This window comes from Gallinula chloropus (assembly GCF_964237585.1).
Source record: "Gallinula chloropus genome assembly, chromosome: 5".
Lineage (NCBI taxonomy): Eukaryota > Metazoa > Chordata > Aves > Gruiformes > Rallidae > Gallinula > Gallinula chloropus.
In genome coordinates, this window is record NC_140090.1 from 69585171 (window position 1) to 69605753 (window position 20583).

General features: G+C 41.7%; 1 protein-coding gene across 1 annotated transcript in view; it reads left to right on the top strand.

The window, feature by feature from the left end:
• SORCS3 (sortilin related VPS10 domain containing receptor 3) overlaps positions 1-20583 on the top strand; it is a gene marked incomplete at both ends in the record, with an annotated part of 300986 nt that overhangs the window by 251126 nt on the left and 29277 nt on the right. Inside the window, 3 exons of the mRNA XM_084265556.1 lie at positions 13742-13859; positions 15386-15519; positions 19697-19810. Of these exons, the coding sequence (XP_084121682.1) occupies positions 13742-13859; positions 15386-15519; positions 19697-19810 (366 nt within the window). The remainder of the gene's footprint in view (positions 1-13741; positions 13860-15385; positions 15520-19696; positions 19811-20583) is intronic.

A 20583-nucleotide genomic window follows, 5' to 3' on the forward strand; every position in this document is an offset into this window, starting at 1 on the left:
CTGGCACCCCTGCAATCTCTGCAAGTGAGAGGAGAGGTGAGTGGATGGCAAAGATTTATTTTTTTTCCTAGAAGGAATTATGGTTCTTGTCCAACATGCATAAAGAAAAGATACAGGCACAGTCTTCCTCAATTCTTGTGGTCCAGCAGATGCCTTCAAACTCTCCTGTCATCAGTGTGGTCTGTTTTCACTTCACTTTGCTTGAGAAAAAGAGGAAGAGGGTGTCTGAGAAAAGGGCAGATTTTCTTGTGCAACTTCTGTTGCTGCTGAGCTCCACAGAGGGAAGAGTGTGAAGAGAGAATCTGGAGGAAAAACTTCACCAGAGGTCTGTAGAAAGCTAAATCAAACTTGCAGCTTCCAGTCCAGAAAACAACAGAAGGGATCATGTATGGGGGCTGTTGTAGTGAAGGATTCTGAACTCTATCCTTATTTATCTTTACTTTGGGGAACCAGGACTGACCAGCCAGCCTGTGCTGGCCTGCCAAAACTGTGGGGATTTTGAGAGATTGAAGGGCAGATTTCAAAACCTGGTTTATCCAAGTTGCATGGGTACCATTAGATACCTAGAAAGAACTGGTAAGTTTTATTTGTTGTCCCTGTTGTGGTTTTATCTCACATTCCAGTTTTCCTTTCTTTTTATGTTTGTTGCAATATCTGTTTGTGGTGTGGCCAGCTTTATTATTGGCTGTGGGTTTTACTGCAAGGCTCTGATGTGTCCTTGTGAGTTCATTGCACTGTTCTCACTCATGGGGCTGTGTAAACTGCCATGTGTAAACCCACATAAGGATTCTTCAGAACAGGATCCATGAAACCAGAATGAAACTGTGAAAATAATGACTGCACACAGAAAGAAAAGTAATATATAGAACCTGATTTGAGAACAAATGTTATAAATACAGTTATTAAAATAGGATACCAAAATGATTGAGAGGATATTGGCATTTGCTATCATAAGCTGCATTCCTATATCATCTGATCTAATTTCAAAACCTTCTGGAAGTAATGAATAGCTAGGACTTTGTGAGAAAGTGATCAATTTGCTAATGCCATCAAGTGACTTCACAATGGACAAGAAAATGTGTGTTATAGGAATTCCCATTTTATCCCAGCAGATGATCAGTTTATACCCTGGAGTAAGACAGTTGATTACCCATATCATTATCTTCGTTTGCAAGACTTAAAAACATTATTAACGATCACAGATTAATCAGTGTCACTCCCTCCTCCCGTTTCCCTCCCAGAGAAGTACTCTGTTCTTTAGCCTTTGGATTACTGCATGAACTCACCTAAACAGCCCACAGAGGCATGATATTGATTGTGCTGCTGATACTTACAGTATGAGCTGAGGTCTTTCTGTGGCACCTGAATAGACAAATCAGGTGATGAGAACATCTGCTTAGAGTAATCTTTCTCAGACAGCATTGTGTGATTTAATGGGCCTTAGGAAGAAGATGTCTGTGACCTGAGATCAGTTCCCAGCAGTTGTGCCGTGTATTTAGAAGATTCCTGGCAGAAGCTGTAGCACGTGGAGAAGACACTGGGCTTTGTGGCATGTATTGTGCCTTTGGATTTTTGGGGCAAATATTACTCTGAGTCAAATGCTGTTTATGGATCATAAAACAAATATTATGCTAAAGAAATCAACATTGTTAGTTGTATTCCAGAGATAGGAAAGTTGACGCAGAACAAGAACATGCCAATGGTCTGTCAGTCAGTGGGCTGTCATGAGCTTTAATTGGCATTAAATCAGGTCCCCCGAGTCCCAGATGAGTACCTGCACTGTGCAGACTTTTCCTGTTCCTTAGGGGAAGGAGATGCTGAATCATGTCTGTAATGCTTAGACAGGGTGAATGGACAAGTAAACACGTGCAGGGAGGAGGACTAGAAAAAGGTGTGCTAACTGGACTGAAATGAATAAAAAAGCCCTTACAGAAGGAGCCAGAATGAGTACCAGGCTGATACATAATTCCTTTTCCTTAAGTAAAAGGAAAGAGGTGGCCTGATAATACATTCCAGATACTCTCATCTAGAGGCTAATGTGCTTTGTTTCTTGTGCTTTTAAGTAAGAACTAAGTCCTGTGCTGTCCTGCTAGTAGTTGGCCTGGGCTGTACAAAGCACTCAAGCCTGGTGTGGGGTGCACAGTCAAGGGTAAGGTGCTGGGTGCATATATATTCCTCAGAGTCTTTCACTTCTCTCTTAGGGCAAGTCATGAGATATTCTGGTGCCTTCTTCCCACCAGCCCTGGAGGGACTGAGAAACCATAAGGCCTCAGCACCTTTCCAGCTCAGCCAGTCCCCAATATGGCATGGGACAGAGGGTGGTACAGAACACCAGCTTGTCTGGCAGCTGGGACGGTTCAGCGCTGGGTTGGCTGCAGAGTTCACTGTAACTGAATTTTCATCACCGGGTTACAGTGAGTGGTGGAGAACAGCCCATCAGAGCAGCCATACTGTAACTTAGGGCATCTCATATGGTTCAGGTAGTGCTAGTGCTAGAAGTCTTTATTTCTAAGGACAGCTTGTCCTCGCATGATCATTGTACATGGTTTCCTTGTTTCATGATCCCTTTGACCCAAACTTGTGAAAATTCCCCAACTATAACTGGTCAGCTACCTCATTACTCTGTTGCCCAGACAGAGCAACAGAGTAATGTCCCCTCTTCTGAGCCTTCTTCTGTCTGATATCCTGTGCCAGGCAAAGCTTGTCACCCTGATCCACCAAATAGTGTCACTGTCATGTGAGCTTGGAGCTTACATGTTCTGAACAGTGGCTTCCACATTTGTGTTGGAGATCTCTGGTTGGAAACCTGTTGATTCATAGGCTGAAAGATTGAAATGACTGAACATACTGTGTTACCCAGATTCTAGCAGAGGGGCAGCACCTGCCTCTCTTGGGACCACAGACCCGTTGGTGGAGGAAACACTCAGATTGCTGGTGCCTGCCACTGTCTTTTCTAGAAGAAGGCGGCAGCATCTTCAGGTTTCAAAGCTGTCAGAAGCTGGTTGTCTTTCATGAGGGCTTCGAAGAAGAGAGAGAACACTTCTGAAAAACAGCATTAAAAATTAACATGCTTTCCCATCCCCCTTCCCCAGGTGTCTCACACTCCCTTTCATGTTGCTGGGATTTCTTTTGAAGCAATTGTCATGTAAAGCGGTTTGGGAACATTAGCAATAAATTTTTTAGAGACCGTATTTCAAAAGGTTTGGTTTGTCATTCAGTAAGTTCTTATTTTGATAGCACTTAGTATTTAAAAAAAAAAATAAATCCCTGTCTCCCCCTATTGCCTTGTGTGTTGCTAGTGGAGAAATCGAGTCCAAGCTGTGGGGCTGCTTCATAATTATATGTTCTGCAGATTACTTACTAATTGCTCTTGGCATTACTTGCTAACTAAAAGATCATGCTGTACTATGTCATTCACAGTGGTTTTCCTCTTCTACTGGCACTTTAAAGGAAGTGCCCATTGAGCTGATGAATAATCCCAGGACTGTTTTAAAAAGCTGAGGGAAAAGGGTCTGCCATGATTATACTGCAGGATTTTTATTCATTTTAATCTGTCAACAGAAACTCTTCCCCTTGCCCATTCCATCCCTCCTGACCTGGATCTGGCAGTGGTGCAGCTTTCCATGACCAGTTCAATATGGAATGCTAGTCAGTGAATCTGGACAACACTTTGAATTTCTCTTCCGTGGAAAATCTCCATGTCATGACGTTCAGTTTCACTTGGAGATTGAAATAAGCTATTTCCTTCAGATTTCATCTGCATGAGAAATTCCGTGAAATTCTCGTTTGACCCTTCCCCTTGGGAAACAGGATATGGACCGAGATTTTCTTGATCAAATTTATCATCGTGCAAGCTGCTGTCTGCTGTTGGTATATTCTTGGTAATTTCCCTGCTGCTGTTTAAGAGCTTATATCTGAGATGGTTTATGGGAATTACACTAATTTGTACCAGTTGATCCAAATGGGTGGTGTGTTTTATTTGGAATAAAATGCATTTCTTCTTTCTAGAAAAAATTGCCATTTTTCTTGCTCTCTTTCTATCCACAGACAGAAGCACAGCAACCCTGAATCATCACCCAGTTGCCCTCAGGCTACTATTCCTAGTTAACAGGTCAGCCAAAAGCAACTGAATTAAAAGCTCCAAAGTGGCTCTTAAAAAACATATTTATTGTTTAGGAAAAAAATTAGATAGCATTTTTAGTTGACAATTGCCTGGCTTTCCAGTGTCATCTTTCATCTTTTATGTTTCCTTTGTTTCCAGTCTCTTACTCTCTGCATCATCTTGCCAGTCATGAGACAGTGTAACTCTCCCCTTTCCATTCTAATTGCCGACCTGTGTCTCTTTGAATTAGGTTCTGCTTCTTTGTCTCAGTCCCTTTCTATCCAATTTCCATGTAACCAGTGATGTCCTTTAAAGCTAATTCCATTTAAGCACTAATTCCATCTAAACCCTAATGAAAAATTAGCAGGAGGTTACACACCCTATTTGGTTTTCTCTAAAGCCATGATTATGCTTAATTCATGGGGAAATAACTCATCTCTCAGTCCCCATTCATAAAACCTACCCACAACGGCACAATTTGCAACTGTTCCATTGCTGCTTGTGGGTTTTTGGCCCTAAGAGCTCACCTGCATATAGGAGGTAGTCTTGCTTTACTGCGTCTTTCTGATGGTGTCAGATCCAGATTTTGTAACAGATCACTTTTTTGTGTGTGTGTGTGAAATTGTCAGCATTTTCTTTTATTGTCTCAAAAAGTATAAATGCCAACAAGTGACAGAAGTGCACTTATGTAACGAGTCCTTCTGTAGGTGCGTGTACTGAGACAGGATCTCTAGCGTAGGCTCGCTATTTCTCCAGGTAACATAGGACCAGGGTAGTCTGGCTAGTGGGGAGAAAAATCCAAACCAAATCAAGGCAGTTTTGGAAATGAAAGAACCTTGTACTGGAACACAGCTGAGTCTCAGTTAGAACTGATACGTTTGACTGGATGTTTGTTAGGTCATCCTCACACCTGTCTGTGTTACCCAGCACTCTGGATCTGGGGAAATGGCAGGAGCTGGTTTGTGTTGCCCCCATGAATTCATGCCATGTTGATGCTGAATTAATCAGTTCTCCTGGAGCATGGAACACTGGGATATAAAATACAATAACCAGCAGCAAACCCCAATTCAGATCTGTCTTGGCTTCTTAGCTCCATCTCAGTGCTGGTGGTATAAGTGCCAGAACAGATCTTGCAGAAGAGCTTTATTCTCCAGGCTGGCCCAGAGCCACAGGAATGGAAATGCAGAGCTGAGACATATGCGGACTTTACCTGGCAGCTGCTCAGGTCCATATCTACATGTCATGCCCAAAAGCTAAATGGCTTTAGTTGATGAGAGCAGCCCAGCAAATTTAAGTAGCTCTGGTCCCTGACTTTTGCACTGATGGTTCCAAGCGGATGCTGCGTGGTCCTACACTGCGTGACTCTGGGTCTGCACATGTGATACCTATCCTAGCTGCCTGTAGAGAGGAACTCTCCAGTCTATGCTGTGCCACTATGTTGAGGGTGATGTTGACTGAACCGAGCCTCTTCTGCTGCTTGCAAAACCACATTGATGATATTTCCTGGGAAAGGAGGTTGGCTTTGGATACCTGGTTAGCTCTTAAAATTGTAGCAATAGCAACATGTCCTTCTGTCTGCTGGACATCAAAGAGAGAGTGAGCCAACCTTCAGTTGTGGTGGATTAACCCTCAGTGTTCCTGCAGCTGTGATTGCCCAGACCTAGGGCTCCCCTGTGGTTTTGCTGAGATAACTTTGTTCTCTCTAGGGAACTAGGCAAAAAACCAACACACTTATTTCCCTGCCAGGAGGTGTTTTTTCCAGATTCTGCTTCATAACACGTCTTGGGTCCACCCAATAAAAAACTACTTCTGGCACTACCTGTTAGAGGCACACATGTAGATAAAGTGAGATTTTAACTGGAATCAGAGGGCAATCTTGCTTCACTTTCTCCCTCTCTACATTCTTGCTACAAAAGCGCAGATTCAGGTCAGCTGAAACATTTACTGATTTGGGTGAATTTTACTGTTGGGGTTTTTTTTTGCTTGCTGAGACAATTCCTCTGCAAGCATTTTCCTTCTACAATAAAAGGCAGGGAAAAAACAATGATGGTTTCAGGCTTTCTTAATTAAACAGTCTATTTATGATGACAGTGCAATTAGCTTTTCCATCAGTGTTATCAATTAATATATATATATTTCCTCTCTATCTAGTTTTCTGTTGATCCATCCATCTGCTTGTGTAGTTTGTCTCAAAAGATGCTGTCTACTAAGTATTTTTATGGTTTTTTGCTTTTATTTTATTTTTAGATATTCAAAATGCTTAGTAGTTGAACAGTCTATTCTGCAGGGCCTAATCTTGTTAAAATCTGACTTCAGAGGCCCCTAAAGTACTTTGTGAGAAGCAAAATGAGGTACCTTTTCATCTCTTTCACCTTGGTGATACCCAGTGAAGGAAAAAGGCTTCCAAAAGAAGGGTACGTTTGATGTTTTGTGTAGTGAAGATGACCTTATCAGCTGCTTCCTTCCTTTGTACCTTCAGTCATCTGTCTCACTGTTGGGCGCAGCTGAGGACAGAGACTTTGACTGTTATCTTCCATTAGAAGCAAAGGAGCTAGGCAGACCAGGAAAGACAAAAGTCCTCCATCTATATCCAGACCAGCAAAGTACAGGCATGTTCCATACAATGCTTGTTCCATACAATGTCCTGCCGGGTTACTTCAGGAATGGTAGAAGGGGACTTGATTTAGGCATGAGAAGATATTTCTGTTTCCACACTTGTGCAGCTTGCCTTAAACTCCCAGAAGCAACAGATCCAGCTGATGCCTTTCCTTTGAGCAGTACAGGAGCTATTCCTTGAGAAGATGTGTTTCTCATACCCTAGGCCGGGACAGGGTTTGAATCTGTGGACCAGAGGCGGATGGGTTGTTATCTTGTGACCCTCAATTCATCCTGTTGACCTGTCAGGAATGAGCAGCATTGAATTACATAAAAAGCACTACTATCAACAATGCAAGGAATAATGATAAGGCAAAAGCAATGCAATTTGACAAGACAACACCGTATAAATGTAAAAAGCCTTTTAAATAGTTTCTGTACCAGGCTATCCAGTCAGTATATACTGCATTTGTAAATTATTGTGTATTTAAAAAATTAATGAAAGATATAATTATAGCATCATTACCAATGACCTTTTCCAAAATGACTCCATCATGAATCTCAAAGCATTTCAGAGTTGTTTTCCAAGTTCCTACTAATTTTTTTGCAAATTAATGACATACAGCCCTGGCAATAAAAGCTTTGCCTTGTTTCTCCAAAGAAGGGATTAGGAAGTGTTTTCTGGTTTCCTAGCAATGGTTTCACTGTGAGTTATGCATAGAGCCAGTTGAGTAGATGCTGTCCTGTTAGCAAAGATTTTATGTGGAGTTTTAACTGCTTACTCTGAGGGATGGAACAAAATCTATCCTGTCTAAAGCCTCTAAATTGCCATTCCATGGCTTAGGTTGGAGAACCATTGTTAAATTGAGCTTAGTCAGAAAACTGATTCTGTCTAAATGCCATCTGGGCTCTTGTATTTATTGCTTCTCAAGGACTTCCAGACTCAGACTACTTAGATAGAAAAAAATAAAAACATACTTTTTGTGTTGGCTCCCAGAGTTGGACCTTGAAAACCCATCTCTCCCCTTTTGTCTTCTATCCTTGGAACAAGCAATTAAGAGGTTTCAGCTAGACCACGGTAGGCAAAGTTATTGAGGCTAAATTCATAGTATATTATGTCCCCTCTTCCCCTGTATCATCTTGAGAGTTTAGATATATTAAAAATATCCACCTCCCTAATTTAGTGAGCAAAGTAAATGAGAAACAAAGGCACTCAGGAATCGGATAAGATAAATGAGATGGTATCTTCAAAGCAAAGTAAGGACTCACCAGTTGAGTAGGGAAGAATAAAATTCCTTTTTATCAAATAAAGTCCCTTTTTCCATTTCCTTGGGATGTATTTTTTTTCTAAAAGAGATACATACACACACACACACAAACCCCACACACTTCAGACTGCTGAGGTAACGAGCACAGAAGATTTTTCCATCTCCAGCCACTAAAAAGTTGCTATCTCCTGTATGCTGTCTTCTGTCTTGCCTTTTACAGTTCTTCTAGATCAGCTGTATTAGATACAGAAATCCAGGTTTATATACTGGAGCACTTAATACTAAGCCCTTACTGATAGCTGAACACTAACAGTTATAAGATGTTGCAGCTCTTTGCTGTGCTCATCTCTCTATGTTGGGCCTGGCTGCCCCAAAACAGATGAGGTGGGGAGGGGTCACGTCTGTGCACCTTGGTCATTACATCCAGTGATGGAGTTCACAAAACTGATGAAAGCAGAGTTCAGCTGCAATACCTGATTTTGTCCAGTCAGGGTTTGTTCCCTGTGGTGGTTTGTTTAGGCATTTTTAATTCCACAAAAGATGAGGGTTTTCATCACTTCCCAAGGAAAGCACTTTGAAAGTCCAGTGCAGCCCCAGTGATAACATAGCACTCTTTTCCATTCCTTACGTTTGCTTACTCTTACAGAAGTTCATAATGTGCAGCAGAGTCCTCTTGAAACATAATGTAACCTTCATCATGTTGGTTGTTCAATCAAAGAATACTGTAGGCATCCAGGTTGCATTTATTATTGGTGAGCAGTGCTCACAGGATGCAGTTGCTTCTAGTTGCTCTGAATATGAGCAGTGTTTGTCTCTGAAGCCTGCACTGCATCCTGGTTGATCAGGCTTAAGAAGCTTTTTATTAGCAAGGGAGGGGGGAAAGTAACTACTTTACAAATCAGGTGACCCAGAACCATCTCTTCAGCACAGAGGAAAACATCCCTCTCTGTTCACACTCCTCTAATTACATTTAGTGTAGTATTGTTTCCATCTAAATTATAGCAATTATATACAAAGATCTTCTTTGAAATCATTTAATTAAAGAGCAGCTAATGCTCTATGCTTTTGGAATGCTAATATATTGCCTTCCACTTAGGAAACCTTGTTTTTTTTTCCATTAATTATCATTATCATGGAGAATTTCAATGACAGAGGGTTGTTTTAAGCTTGTTTTAATAGATTTAAAATGCAAGTGGTTCTGGTGATTTTTGTAGTGTGTATAGCACAAAGAAGCCTTTTTCTCTCTACAGCACAAAGTCTTTTACTGGACATTTAGCATAGGAATATTTCCTTGAGATTTATTGGCTGCCAAAGTATTTGGTTTCTCCAGCCCTGTTATCTTCTGGGTTCGGGCAAGTGTTTTGTTTGGTTATGTCCTCCCCTCCTCTTGCTCTGTTTTCTGTGAAATCCTGAACTGGTATAAATCTGCTGGACTAAATGATTTCTGCCTGCTGAGTTGCCGCTTTGTGGGAATGACATTTCAGTCATGCATCATATCCAGGGCAAACAAGATTCATGGGAGAGAGAGCTGCCCAGCTGTGCAATAATACCGTGACAAGACGTGCTCTCTGTAAGAACATGTGCGGAAAGCAGTTATGGCATAAGAGCTTGTGGGATTTACCCAGTACCAAAGGGACAGGAGCTGGAGTTGGAACTTCTACTTGACTGCAGTTTCACATAACCTTTTGTATTCCCCCTCTGTCTCTTTCCCATTCCTCCCTTCTCCCACAAGTGCCCTGGTACCCCATATTGGTTGCTTTTGGTCCAGGATCTGCCTTCAGTATTGTGGAACAAGAATTACAGTTTCTTCTTTAGCTTTGCCTGAATGCAGTTGCCTTTCCTATTGCTGGTACCCCACAATTAGAACTATGTTAAGAAATGCTCTGAAGAGCCAGCAACAATCCACCTAATAAATCCATTCCTACACACAAGTCCTCCTCCACCTACTCATTTCTAACTTTTGTATGCATTTGTCACAGGTTCTTGCATTGTATCATCTCCCCTTCTCAGCTTCTTGGAGCTTGCTTTTGTGAGGTAGGACTTGGACATAGAAAGGTATCTGCAGCAAACCCACAGCTCCAGGATCTCAGATCTCCACCCACTCCCTTTCTTTCCCTGATACCTATGAGCTGAGACAGGTCTAAGTGGGAGAACAAGCCTGATACCTGGATATTCTCTGCTTTGCGAGAAACAGCACAATGCAGAGGAGTTCTGGGGCAAGCTACAGCCTACAGGAGCAATTTAGGCAGTGAGGAGGTAGTAAAGCCAACAATCCTGTGTGATTATAGTGTAAATTAAGATAACTAGAATAAAGAATGGCAGCACACTGGCGACACAGCAGGATCTGGATTGCAGTCAGTGCTTGAAAACTCATCAGAAGTTTTTTCTTCTGTTTCTTTTTTGCTTTCTTGGGGAAATTTGTAAATCATCTCTTTTTTTAGTCTGGAATAATTTAAAAAAAACACAAAACCTTTAATCTCTTAAGTGTCTTGTGTAAAAATATAGGTTAGTGAAAGATTTTGGTATAAGGAAACAGCATTCTTTCTCTGCCCTCTAAATCTCACAATAAGGGCAATAGAATGACAATTGCTACTTCACTGTCTGAAAATAATTGGGTTTCAGTACATACAGAATTTTGAAAATCTGGAACTTGTATTTTAGGTATGTTATTAGATTCTTTCATATCTTTTAGATAGCCAAGAAGTTAACTTTTTATAGTTACGAATCAACTTGATTGTTGTTTTTTTGCTGTTTGTGTACTGAGATGTTCCCCTGACAGTGAGAAGCTATAGTTTTCATGGAATCATACAATTCTTTAGGTTGAAAAATACTTCTAAGATCATTGAGGTCAATCATTGTTGTAACACTGCTAATCCATGTCCCTAGGACCATCTATAAGTCTTTTAAACCTCCAGGCATGGTGACTCCACTGCTTCCCTGAGCAGCCTGTTCCAATGATTTGACAACTTTTTGGTGAAGAAATTTTTCCAAAAATCTGAACCTCTTCTGCTGCAACTTGAGGCCATTGACTCTTGTCCTATGACTTGTTATGTGGAAGAGACCAAGACATTTCAGGCTACAACTTCCTTTGAGGTAGCTGTAGGGAGCAATAAAGGTCTCCCTCCCAGCCTCCTTTTCTCCAGACTAAAAGCCCCAGTTCCTTCAGCTGCTCCTCATAAGACTTTTTCTCTAGACCCTTCCCCAGCTTTGTTGTCCTTCTCTGGACACACTCCATCACTTCAATGTCCTTCTTGTAGTGAGGGGCCCAAAACGGAACACAGTACTCGAGGTGCAGCCTCACCAGTGCTGAATATAAAGGGGCAATTACCTCCCTAGTCCTAGTGGACATGCTATTCCTGATACAAGCCAGGATGCTGTTGGTCTTCTTGGCAACCTCGACCAATACCCCCAGGTCCTTTTCTGCCAGGCAGCTTTCCAGCCACTCTTCCCCAAGCCTGCAGCGTTACAGGGGGTTGTTGCAACACAGGACCTGGTGGTGAGCCTTGTTGAACCTCATACAGTTGGCCTTGGCCCATTGATCCAGCCTGCCCAGAACCCTCTGTGGGGTCTTCCTAATCTCAAGCAGGTCAACACTCCTGCCCAACTTGGTGTCATCTGCAAACTGTCTGAGGGTGCACTCAATCCCCTCATCCAGATTATGGATAAAGATATGAAAGAGAACTGGCCCCACTACAGGGGAACATCATTTGTGACTGGATACCAGCTGGGTTTAAGTCCGTTTTCCACAACTCTTTGAGCCTGATCATCCAGCCAGTTTTTTACCTGGTGAAGTACACACACATCCAAACTGTGAGCAGCCAGTTTCTCCAGGAAAATGCTGTGGAAAAAAGTGTCAAAGACTTCACTAAAGTCCAGGTAGACAATATCCACAGCTTTTTCCTCATCCACTGAGCAGGTCACCTTGTTGTAGAAGGAGCTCAGATTAGTCAAGCAGGATCTGCCTTTCATAAACCCATGCTGACTGGACCTTATTACCTGGTTGTGCTATAGATGCTACATGATGATATTTAAGATGATCTGCTCCATAACCTTCACTCGCAGGGCTGTAGTTCCTTGGATCCACCTTCTGACCCTTCTTATAAGGCATATTATTGCCTAATCTCCAGTCAGCTGATTAGCTGGGACTGGTAATAAATGATGGAAAGTGGCTTAGAGAGCACTTCTGCCTGCTCTCTCCATACCCTCAGGTGGGTCCCATCAGGCCCCATAGACTTGTGTGTGTTGAAGTGGTGTAGCAGATTGCTGAACATTTCCTCTTACGTTATGGGGGCTTCATTCTGCCCCTTGTCTTCCAGCTCAAACTGAAGTAAAGGAGATGGCATTAAGTACCTCAGCCTATTCCTCATCCACTGTCAGTATGTTTCCATTCCTCTCCCCCCCAGTCCAATAAAGGATGGAGATTCTATTTAGCCTTCCTTTTGTTGGGAATGTTTGTTAATGACTATTTGTTAATGGTTTATAAAGACTGGTTACCTGTGTCTCTGTCCTAGTATCCTGTCACACACCTTGGAAATCCAGCTGCAGCTGATTGAAAGAATGCTCCTGACTGAGAAAATCACAGCTGGCCAAGGAAATAAGAAGCTGTTACTTGATCAAAACTGAACACTGCAAAACTCATGCAAAGTTTCTGGGACAGATGGAATCTTTTGTCTGTGTACTTGGGGTTATTTGTTAACTAAACCATGTTATTGCTATGATTTTGCTTTCTTTGGTGACAGTGTAAGCTTCCCACATATACAGCCCCTTAGCATTTGTGGTGATGGTACTTTGGTGGTATCTCATTGTAGCTTTGATCCTTCCCCTTCAGACATTTAAGCATGCACATAGCTTTTCTTGTACCAGTAAAGGAGTGCCATACAGTAGGGTGGCTTTTAGAAAAACCTGTGTTCAATACCAAGCTCTACTGCTGACATTCTTGTCCAAGCTTGGGCAGAAGCCTCTGGTGCAATTCAGTTTTTGATGATCTCTTTCATCACTCCATTAGTAACAGATCTATGCCTCAGTTTTAAATTACAGGTTGAGTCCTTCCCATACTATTTTTTGAGTGCTGACCCTTCAGTTCCAACTGCTCCTGTATACTGCCTTACTCAGTACAAGCCTTGTGTCACCTGGAATTGTGCAGGAAAGTGTTATTACTTAGCTAGGTGAGCCATGGAGCATGAAGGCTGATGATGAGTGACCTACTTAAAAGAATTAAGAAAAAACTACCATTAATGTTACTGTGGTGATTGTGATTCCATTCCTACTAGCCACAGTCAGCATTCACCAGGTGGGAGGCAGGCACCTCTGCAGGTTCTTTACTACAGTCTGCATCCCAAATATGTTATTCAGGTGGGGTTTTTTATAATTCATTAAGTAATAGGTTTCTGCAACACAAAAGTTCAACAGTGAAGAAACTGAGTCAGTTAAGAACAACCAAACCCATATATTCATCAGAATATCTCCATTTGCATTAGACTCATTACTTTCTAACCTGGTTGTTTATTGTTCTGAGTGATACCTAGATGTCTGTATTAGATTTGGGGCCCACTGTGCTAAGTACTAGAGACACAGAAGACCTTACAACTCAGGCTGTACAAGGAATCAGGCAAAGGCTAAGCAATCCTGGGATGTTACAGGAAAATGACTGAAAAACACTTTGTTATTCACCAAGACTGTGTATTGGTTTCAGCAGCTGAGATTCCTGAGAAATTATTTGCTCTAACAAAAGAATTTCTGTGTCTGACTCTGGTTTTCTCTTTTCTCACATGCTCAGAATTTTTGGGCACTTCAGTCTCCGTTCTGAATGGCAGTTGGTCAAGGTGGACTACAAGTCTATCTTCAGCCGGAGGTGTAATAAAGATGACTTCCAAACCTGGCATCTGCACAACCAGGTATTCCCGCTGTGTAGGGAAGGGATGAGGGGGCCCCTTTTTCCCATACCCTGCTTTACCAGGTAGGAATGTATTTATTCTTTTCAGCAGAGCATACAGATTTTTTTTTGGCGTCCATCAAGTCAATTCTAACCTGTTAATGCTTTGTTTCCCCTGAAGCATACAAATGAATAAAGGAGGGGCTAGTCTTCTCTGGGCAAGTTAGGGAGATTGTTAACTTTGTTTTGCATGAAAATACTCTATTGCAGCAGCTGGATCTTTTTGCCCTTAGTGCTCAGGGCAATGTAAAACCTCACCTTGTGATTGAATTGTAGGAGACATTGAACTCTTTGTAGCGTTGTGACTGACTCATAAAAATAATTTTCTTTCCCTTTGCCTCTATTTTCCCTACTCAAAAATGAAAATAAAAACATTTATTCATCCTGCAGGTCCTGCAGGTGTCTGTAAAACTCTGAGGAGCCCTTGAATAAAAGCCACCAGAGAGGACCAAATTATTTCATTTTATTCAAGGATACACGCTTTGCTTTTCATACATTCTGGCTTATCTTCCTGCTGGGTATATTTAGGTCCTGAAGCCACTATAACAGAGAGAGCTCAATACCCTCTGAAGATTACTTATGGGTTACTGGCCACCAGTATGATGTCTCACTCCCTGCAGGGCAACGTAACTAGAGCCAGAACTATTGGCACTGTGATATTCCTGAATGAAATCCATGAATTAGAAATGAGCATTAATTTGGCAAGGATGTATTGGATAACTGAAGTCATACAATTGAATAAATTAAAATAATTTAAATGAAAGAAAAGGGAAGACATATGTGTAACCAGGCAGCCATCTTGAGAACCGCTGTTAATAGGAAAGAGAAGTATTTCAATTAAGCATTGTCTTTTTTTCTTAATTCTATGCAAATAAATTATTTCTGCATCAGACAAAATTCTGTATATAGTGACTCACTTATATGAATGTTTCTTTTAGATTATGTACTCCCAGTAGTACTCTTGGAAATCTTTGTGTTCAAAAAGCCCAATATAAGACACCATCAAAGTTATTTGGGGTCTATAACAAAGCCAAGTCTATCCAGGAAAGAGGAGGGGAGCCAGGGGTCTTGGGTTTCTCTCCTAGATTGAGTCCCTGTCCTCGGTTTCAGGTTTGGGCACTTCTTCCTGTAGGTTTCATCTGACATATATGGAAGAAAACCTGGAGTACATCCACATTGTCTTTTCAGGATAACTCATAGAACTAGATACATTGGTGGATACCTTCTGAAATATGACACAACTGTGTCTGTTAAGCACATTGTCGTTAGCAGCGCAACTCAGTGCTGATGAAACCCAACTCATAGGTCCTTCCAAGGTGGCTTTTGAGTTTGCAAAGCCACAAAAGGGAGATGGACTCTTAGTTCCCAACTCTCCCTGTGGTAATTGCATGCTTTTATTGTGTCTTTTGACAAAATTATCCATCTAGGGCCCAGCTGCCACTACAACTGTCTGTTTTTCTTTCTTCTCTTGATCCTTGGCTGCTGAAGGGGGAGCCTTGTGTCATGGGAGAGAGGAAGATCTATAAAAAACGCAAGCCTGGAGTCCAGTGTTCCCTAGGTCGGGACTATTCCCAAACTGTGGTGTCTGAACCATGTGTCTGCAGTCAAGGGGATTTCGAGTGGTGAGTATGTGACTCTGGGGACTTTTGTGGGGACAGTTCTTGTAGCTTTGGCAGTGCTGCACTACTGCTCAGACAGAAAACCTTACAGGGAAACTGTCTCTCATGCAGCTTTGTGGCTGTGATCGTAACATATAGCATAGATGTGATCCCCCTATCTGTTGTGTGAGGGGGTGTCCCCTTCAACTGTGGGACTGTTTTGTTAATCTTCATGAAAAAACCCAAGTCTGGCATTCAAATGCAGAATATTGCAAGTACCAGTTGGCATTATTTGTCTGTCATTTTAGAAAAGTGACAGCCGGGACTCTTCTCTGGTCCAAAGCATGTCCCTTATGGGAGAAAGAAGGAATTTCCTTGCCCTTCCAAGGTCGTTGAATAACTAGGCAGCAAGCTAGCAAAACACACATTTTTACCAGTATTCCTTTGGATTCCTGGGAACCATTTGATGCTTTTCAGCTATGTTTCATTGAAAAATTTTTGAAAGGGCTTCAGTGACATGACCGTATAACCCACCCCTTATCAGATGTACCTACTTGGTTTGCATAAATATTGAGTTTTCTAACAATTGAGTCCATAATTTCCAAACTGCTTTAAGGCTACTTTGAAAGCAGATTAAAAATAGGACAGGGAACATGTGAACCACTGCTTAATAATGCTTGACATTCAGGGATAAGAGATGGGAGAGTGTATAACAGCTGAGGACTCTGCATAAGGAATTCCTACAAGGAACCTGTGATAGGCAATATGTCAAGGATTTGAGACTGTCAATACCTGTGATGTTTGAGCATAAATTATGGGAATGTAATATAAATCGAGTTCAAAATGCACTGAAAAAAAATTTTCTTTTTAATAGTAGGTTTTCAGGATCAGTGGTCAGATGTAGTGTTTCAGAATCGGTGTGATTCCTGAAAACTTAACTTAACCATCAAATCCTTCACGAAGAGGTGTGAGACATGAGATCTGCACACTTATTGGACTTAGACAAGCTGAGACTCACAGTTCTTTTTAGAACATGGACATACTGAAATGTGACAAAAATGAATGAGAAATAAAGACCAAAGTGTTTTCTTGAATATTGGAGTAGTTCTGCTCTAGGAGAGCATCAGGAATATTAAGCAGATATTTTCATCTTATCTGGATGGATGTTTAATTTGTTCCTAATGCCAAAACTACATCTGAGACTCCTTAGTTTGACTCAGGAGATCTTTTCCCTTTGTTCTCATTAAGGGAACTTGCAGGATGAACAAGCTCTCTTGCCCTGCAGTATCTACCCTTGGCATTGGCATGAGCCTGAGCTGAACCAAGCACCAATCTCCAGAGATGCATATGAATTTGCTCTCTTTTCTTTCTTTTTTCTTTCTTTTTTCTTTTTTTTTCCTTTGTTCTTTTTTTCTTCCGGCTTTGTGCCTCACCATCTTTCTGTTTTCACAGTGAAACTTGTCTTTTCTAAGCTGTAAGTGGAAAACTGTGGTAGCTAAATTGGCCTTAAGTGCTGTTCTGCCTTGAAAAAGGTCTGCATCAAAATACACCTTTTCAATCAATTGACATGTTCATTGCATACGTTCAGTATCATTTTTGCTTAACTTTCCCACTAACATGAGAGAATATTGCAGTTAACCTTGTCAGTCCTGCAGAGGAAATGCAATTAGAGGACAGCAAACTGGCATTTGTTTCAGAGTCTGCACTGACAATAGAATTGTTATCTGGCTTCCAGTTGCAGAATTATTATAGCTGGTGATGAAGAAATAGAAGAACCAGCTTCAGCTTAAGGGTGAGTTTTGATGCTAGTGTGCAGGGCTGACTGGAAGAAGATGTGGGGGAATCTGTTTGAAGACGTGGAAATGGGTCGTCAAGCTTGATTATCTTAAAAGTGATTTTCATAGAGGAAGTGTGGACTAATCTGCTCTCACTTGTGACTTCTAAAGATTGAGATGGTTGTTTAGTCAGTGGCAAGATACTGGTTATTCTAGGATATGATTCATTTGCTTTCTTTTGGATGTCAATATGAGATGGGGAGATGCTGAGAAGTGCCTTTTCTGGAAGTGCTGACTGGAAGAAAGGTCTAGACAGGGAGACTATGGAAATTCATCCCTGTTGTTGGTATCTACAGTTGGAAGGACAGCTCCTGCTCTTTCTCTTGGTGCTTTTGGAAAGGAAAGATGTCCACTCAGCCTTTTCTGTCTGGGATCACAATTGCTAGTTCTTCTTGGAAGCAATGACTGGCCCATCTCTTGCCTGTGAACGGAGCAGGATCTTCAGAGAGTCAGGGAAAGCAGGAGTGTGAGCACCTGGGGTCGTGTGTGTGCACTGACCAGCAGATATGGACAGATGGGCCCTTGGTTTCCACACTAAGCAGGCATGGAGGCTGGTTCTGGTGATGACACCTGCTTTCAAGAGGTGTACAGACAGGACAAATGACTGCAGGAGCCCTACAACACAAGCTGTGAGGGCCGTGCTCCCTTGCATTTCGTCACAGCGCCCTTGCAGAGCTATCAGTTTCCTGCTGATAGATATAAGTCTGATCTGAATTTCAGGGGTGTAAACCATGATCCAGGGCCCCAGTTCAACAAATCCTTATGAGTCAAGATCCTGCAGAACCTTGCAGTCATTTCCAAAAGCAAACTCTGGCCTTTTTCTGACAGAGACTAGGGTAGAAGGAACTCAGAAGTGTTATTAAAATGCTCACTGATCTTTCTTTTCCCTTCTTCTGCTGCTTTATTTACTCTGTCAAGATAGCTTTCCTAAGAAAGACAGCATAGCAGCTGGACTTGATTATTTCCTTAACTTATGCAAACCCTGGGGCTTATGAGAAGGGAGGTGGGCAGCATGTGAGGTTTTAATATACATTTACCAGAAGTTAATGAACAAGCACAGAACCTTGAGGGCATACAGCAATGTTGTCTTTAATTTTATTAAATATTTATGCAGCTCTTTTCTTCTTTGGGGCAAAGTACAGCTCCTCCTGAATATTTTTAATTACCAAGTCACTGCCAGGCATTTTTGACTGTGCAGGTCGGACCCTCTGAGAATGATTAAATTGAATACTGAAAGAAAGAGCATTAGGGAATCTCCAAACCTTTTTAAATAGCTTGCAGAATTTTTACCCTCCAAAAAAGAAATGGCAGCAGCCTGGGTCACTGGGGACAGAGCACAATTTTGTCTAACCACAGCTCTTCCTAGAGACTTTCTGTTGGCAATTCAGGCTCTGAACAGGGGAAGGGTAAAGCTCAGGAGTGTCCTAAAAAGCACAGAGAGCTTTCAAGGCAGTGCCTTCTGTAGTGTCTCTGTTTCCACAGAGGTTTAGTTTTTTGGCATTTGATAACCTGCTTCAGGCAAAAATCCAGAATTTCTTCTTATTTGCCCCTTGAATCCAGCCTGCCAATAAAGGCAATACGTAGAAACCTGATGCAGAACCTATTAAAACTGATGGAAAGCTTTGGATTAATCCCATTGCTTGCTCATTGTATTGGCATGGAAAAGCAGCTGTAAAAAGAAGTCTTGGATGTGGTTGTGTACACTTCCACTCTTTGGTGGTCTAAGGAAGCTTCAATACCCTGGATTACCTTCCCTATATGACACAATACCATGTAATCCTTAGACTACCAAAATGTCTGTGTTGTTTTGATTAAGTGTTGGAAAAACATCAGCTATATTTTTCTTTCAGGCCAGTCGTAGCTCAGTCAAAGAGCAAGGAGGTAATTAACATATGTAAATATGCATACCTTGGCTAGTTGTTCAGTAAGTGCTTCTAATGTTCCTAACTGCTTTATTGAGAAAAACTAGCATTAAATCTTTGATTTAGTCTTGTTTGTACTGAAAACCAAAAATGCAAAAACCAGGCAAACAAAAAGAACCCAACACATGAAATTATTAGATTAATAGGAAAAGGAATTAACAATACAATTTCCTTTCTGAATCTCTACCTGTGTTTGCTTACCAAATGAAGCACAAGTGCTCCATTACTCTGCAAGTTTGGTAGTTCTGGTGCTATCAGGTATCACATACCTTCTGTGAACTGTGTTCCTGTCTTCAAACTAAGCAAGCACTTTGTCTCTGGATGAGCTCGGTCCAGCAGAGTGCCACCAACACACACAGCTTTGGGGAACAAAAACATCACCTAAAACTTTGACCTGAAGCTAGTGAATGGGTACAGTGATGCACTCATGACTTGTCTCCATAGTGACTATGGGTATGAGAGGCACAGCAACAACCAGTGCATCCCAGCCTTCTGGTTCAGCCCATCCTCCCTGTCCAAGGACTGCAGCATTGGTCAGAGCTACATGAACAGCACTGGGTAAGTGAATCTTGCAATATCTCTGGGTTTGATGACCTTGCAGTAGACAAGAGAACCTGGATGGTCCTTTTTCTCTGCATCCCGTCTGGCTCTTTTCCAGTCTTATTCATGAGGTAATGTTTGCAGCAGCATCTGTATGGAACATTGCCTCATTCCTCAGAGGCAGGGAGAAGCACATTAACATAAGTGACATGTAGGTATTGTATTGCTATCAGGTGATGTATGATCCCCAGAGCATAGACCTGGAGCTCCCTTTGCTGCAAAATTAAAACACAAAACAGGAAGGTCTATCTGAGAGACAGCTGAACATTTAAAAGGACAGGTTCAAGGTATTTCACATCGTTTTTCATTGAACCTCTTCCTGTCTTGCAGCTCTTATTTATAACAGCTTCTGGTGAGCTCAAATGAGCAATTTTTAGACTTTTCTTTTTTTTCCCTCTGCCATTTTCACTTTGTATATACAATGCCTTGAGATTTCAGATAAGCTATGTGTGCTGGTTTCTTTTGGTTTTACCCAGAACAGATGGCACAGGTTGGTTTATTATGGTACTATTGCTTTGCAAACTCCATTCTATTCTGCGAAGGATACTCTGAAGCTCTGGTTGCACTGGCTGTTGCAAAATTGTGATGTACCTTCTTAGGCAATGCAGGCCTGAAGACTTTGCATGGGTCCTGAATCCTCGGTTGCTGTGATAGGGTTGTTCATGGCTGGTTGATGCAGCTGGCTCAACAAAGTGAGGCTGCTGAAGGTCCTGAGTGACAGCTTCAGGGAC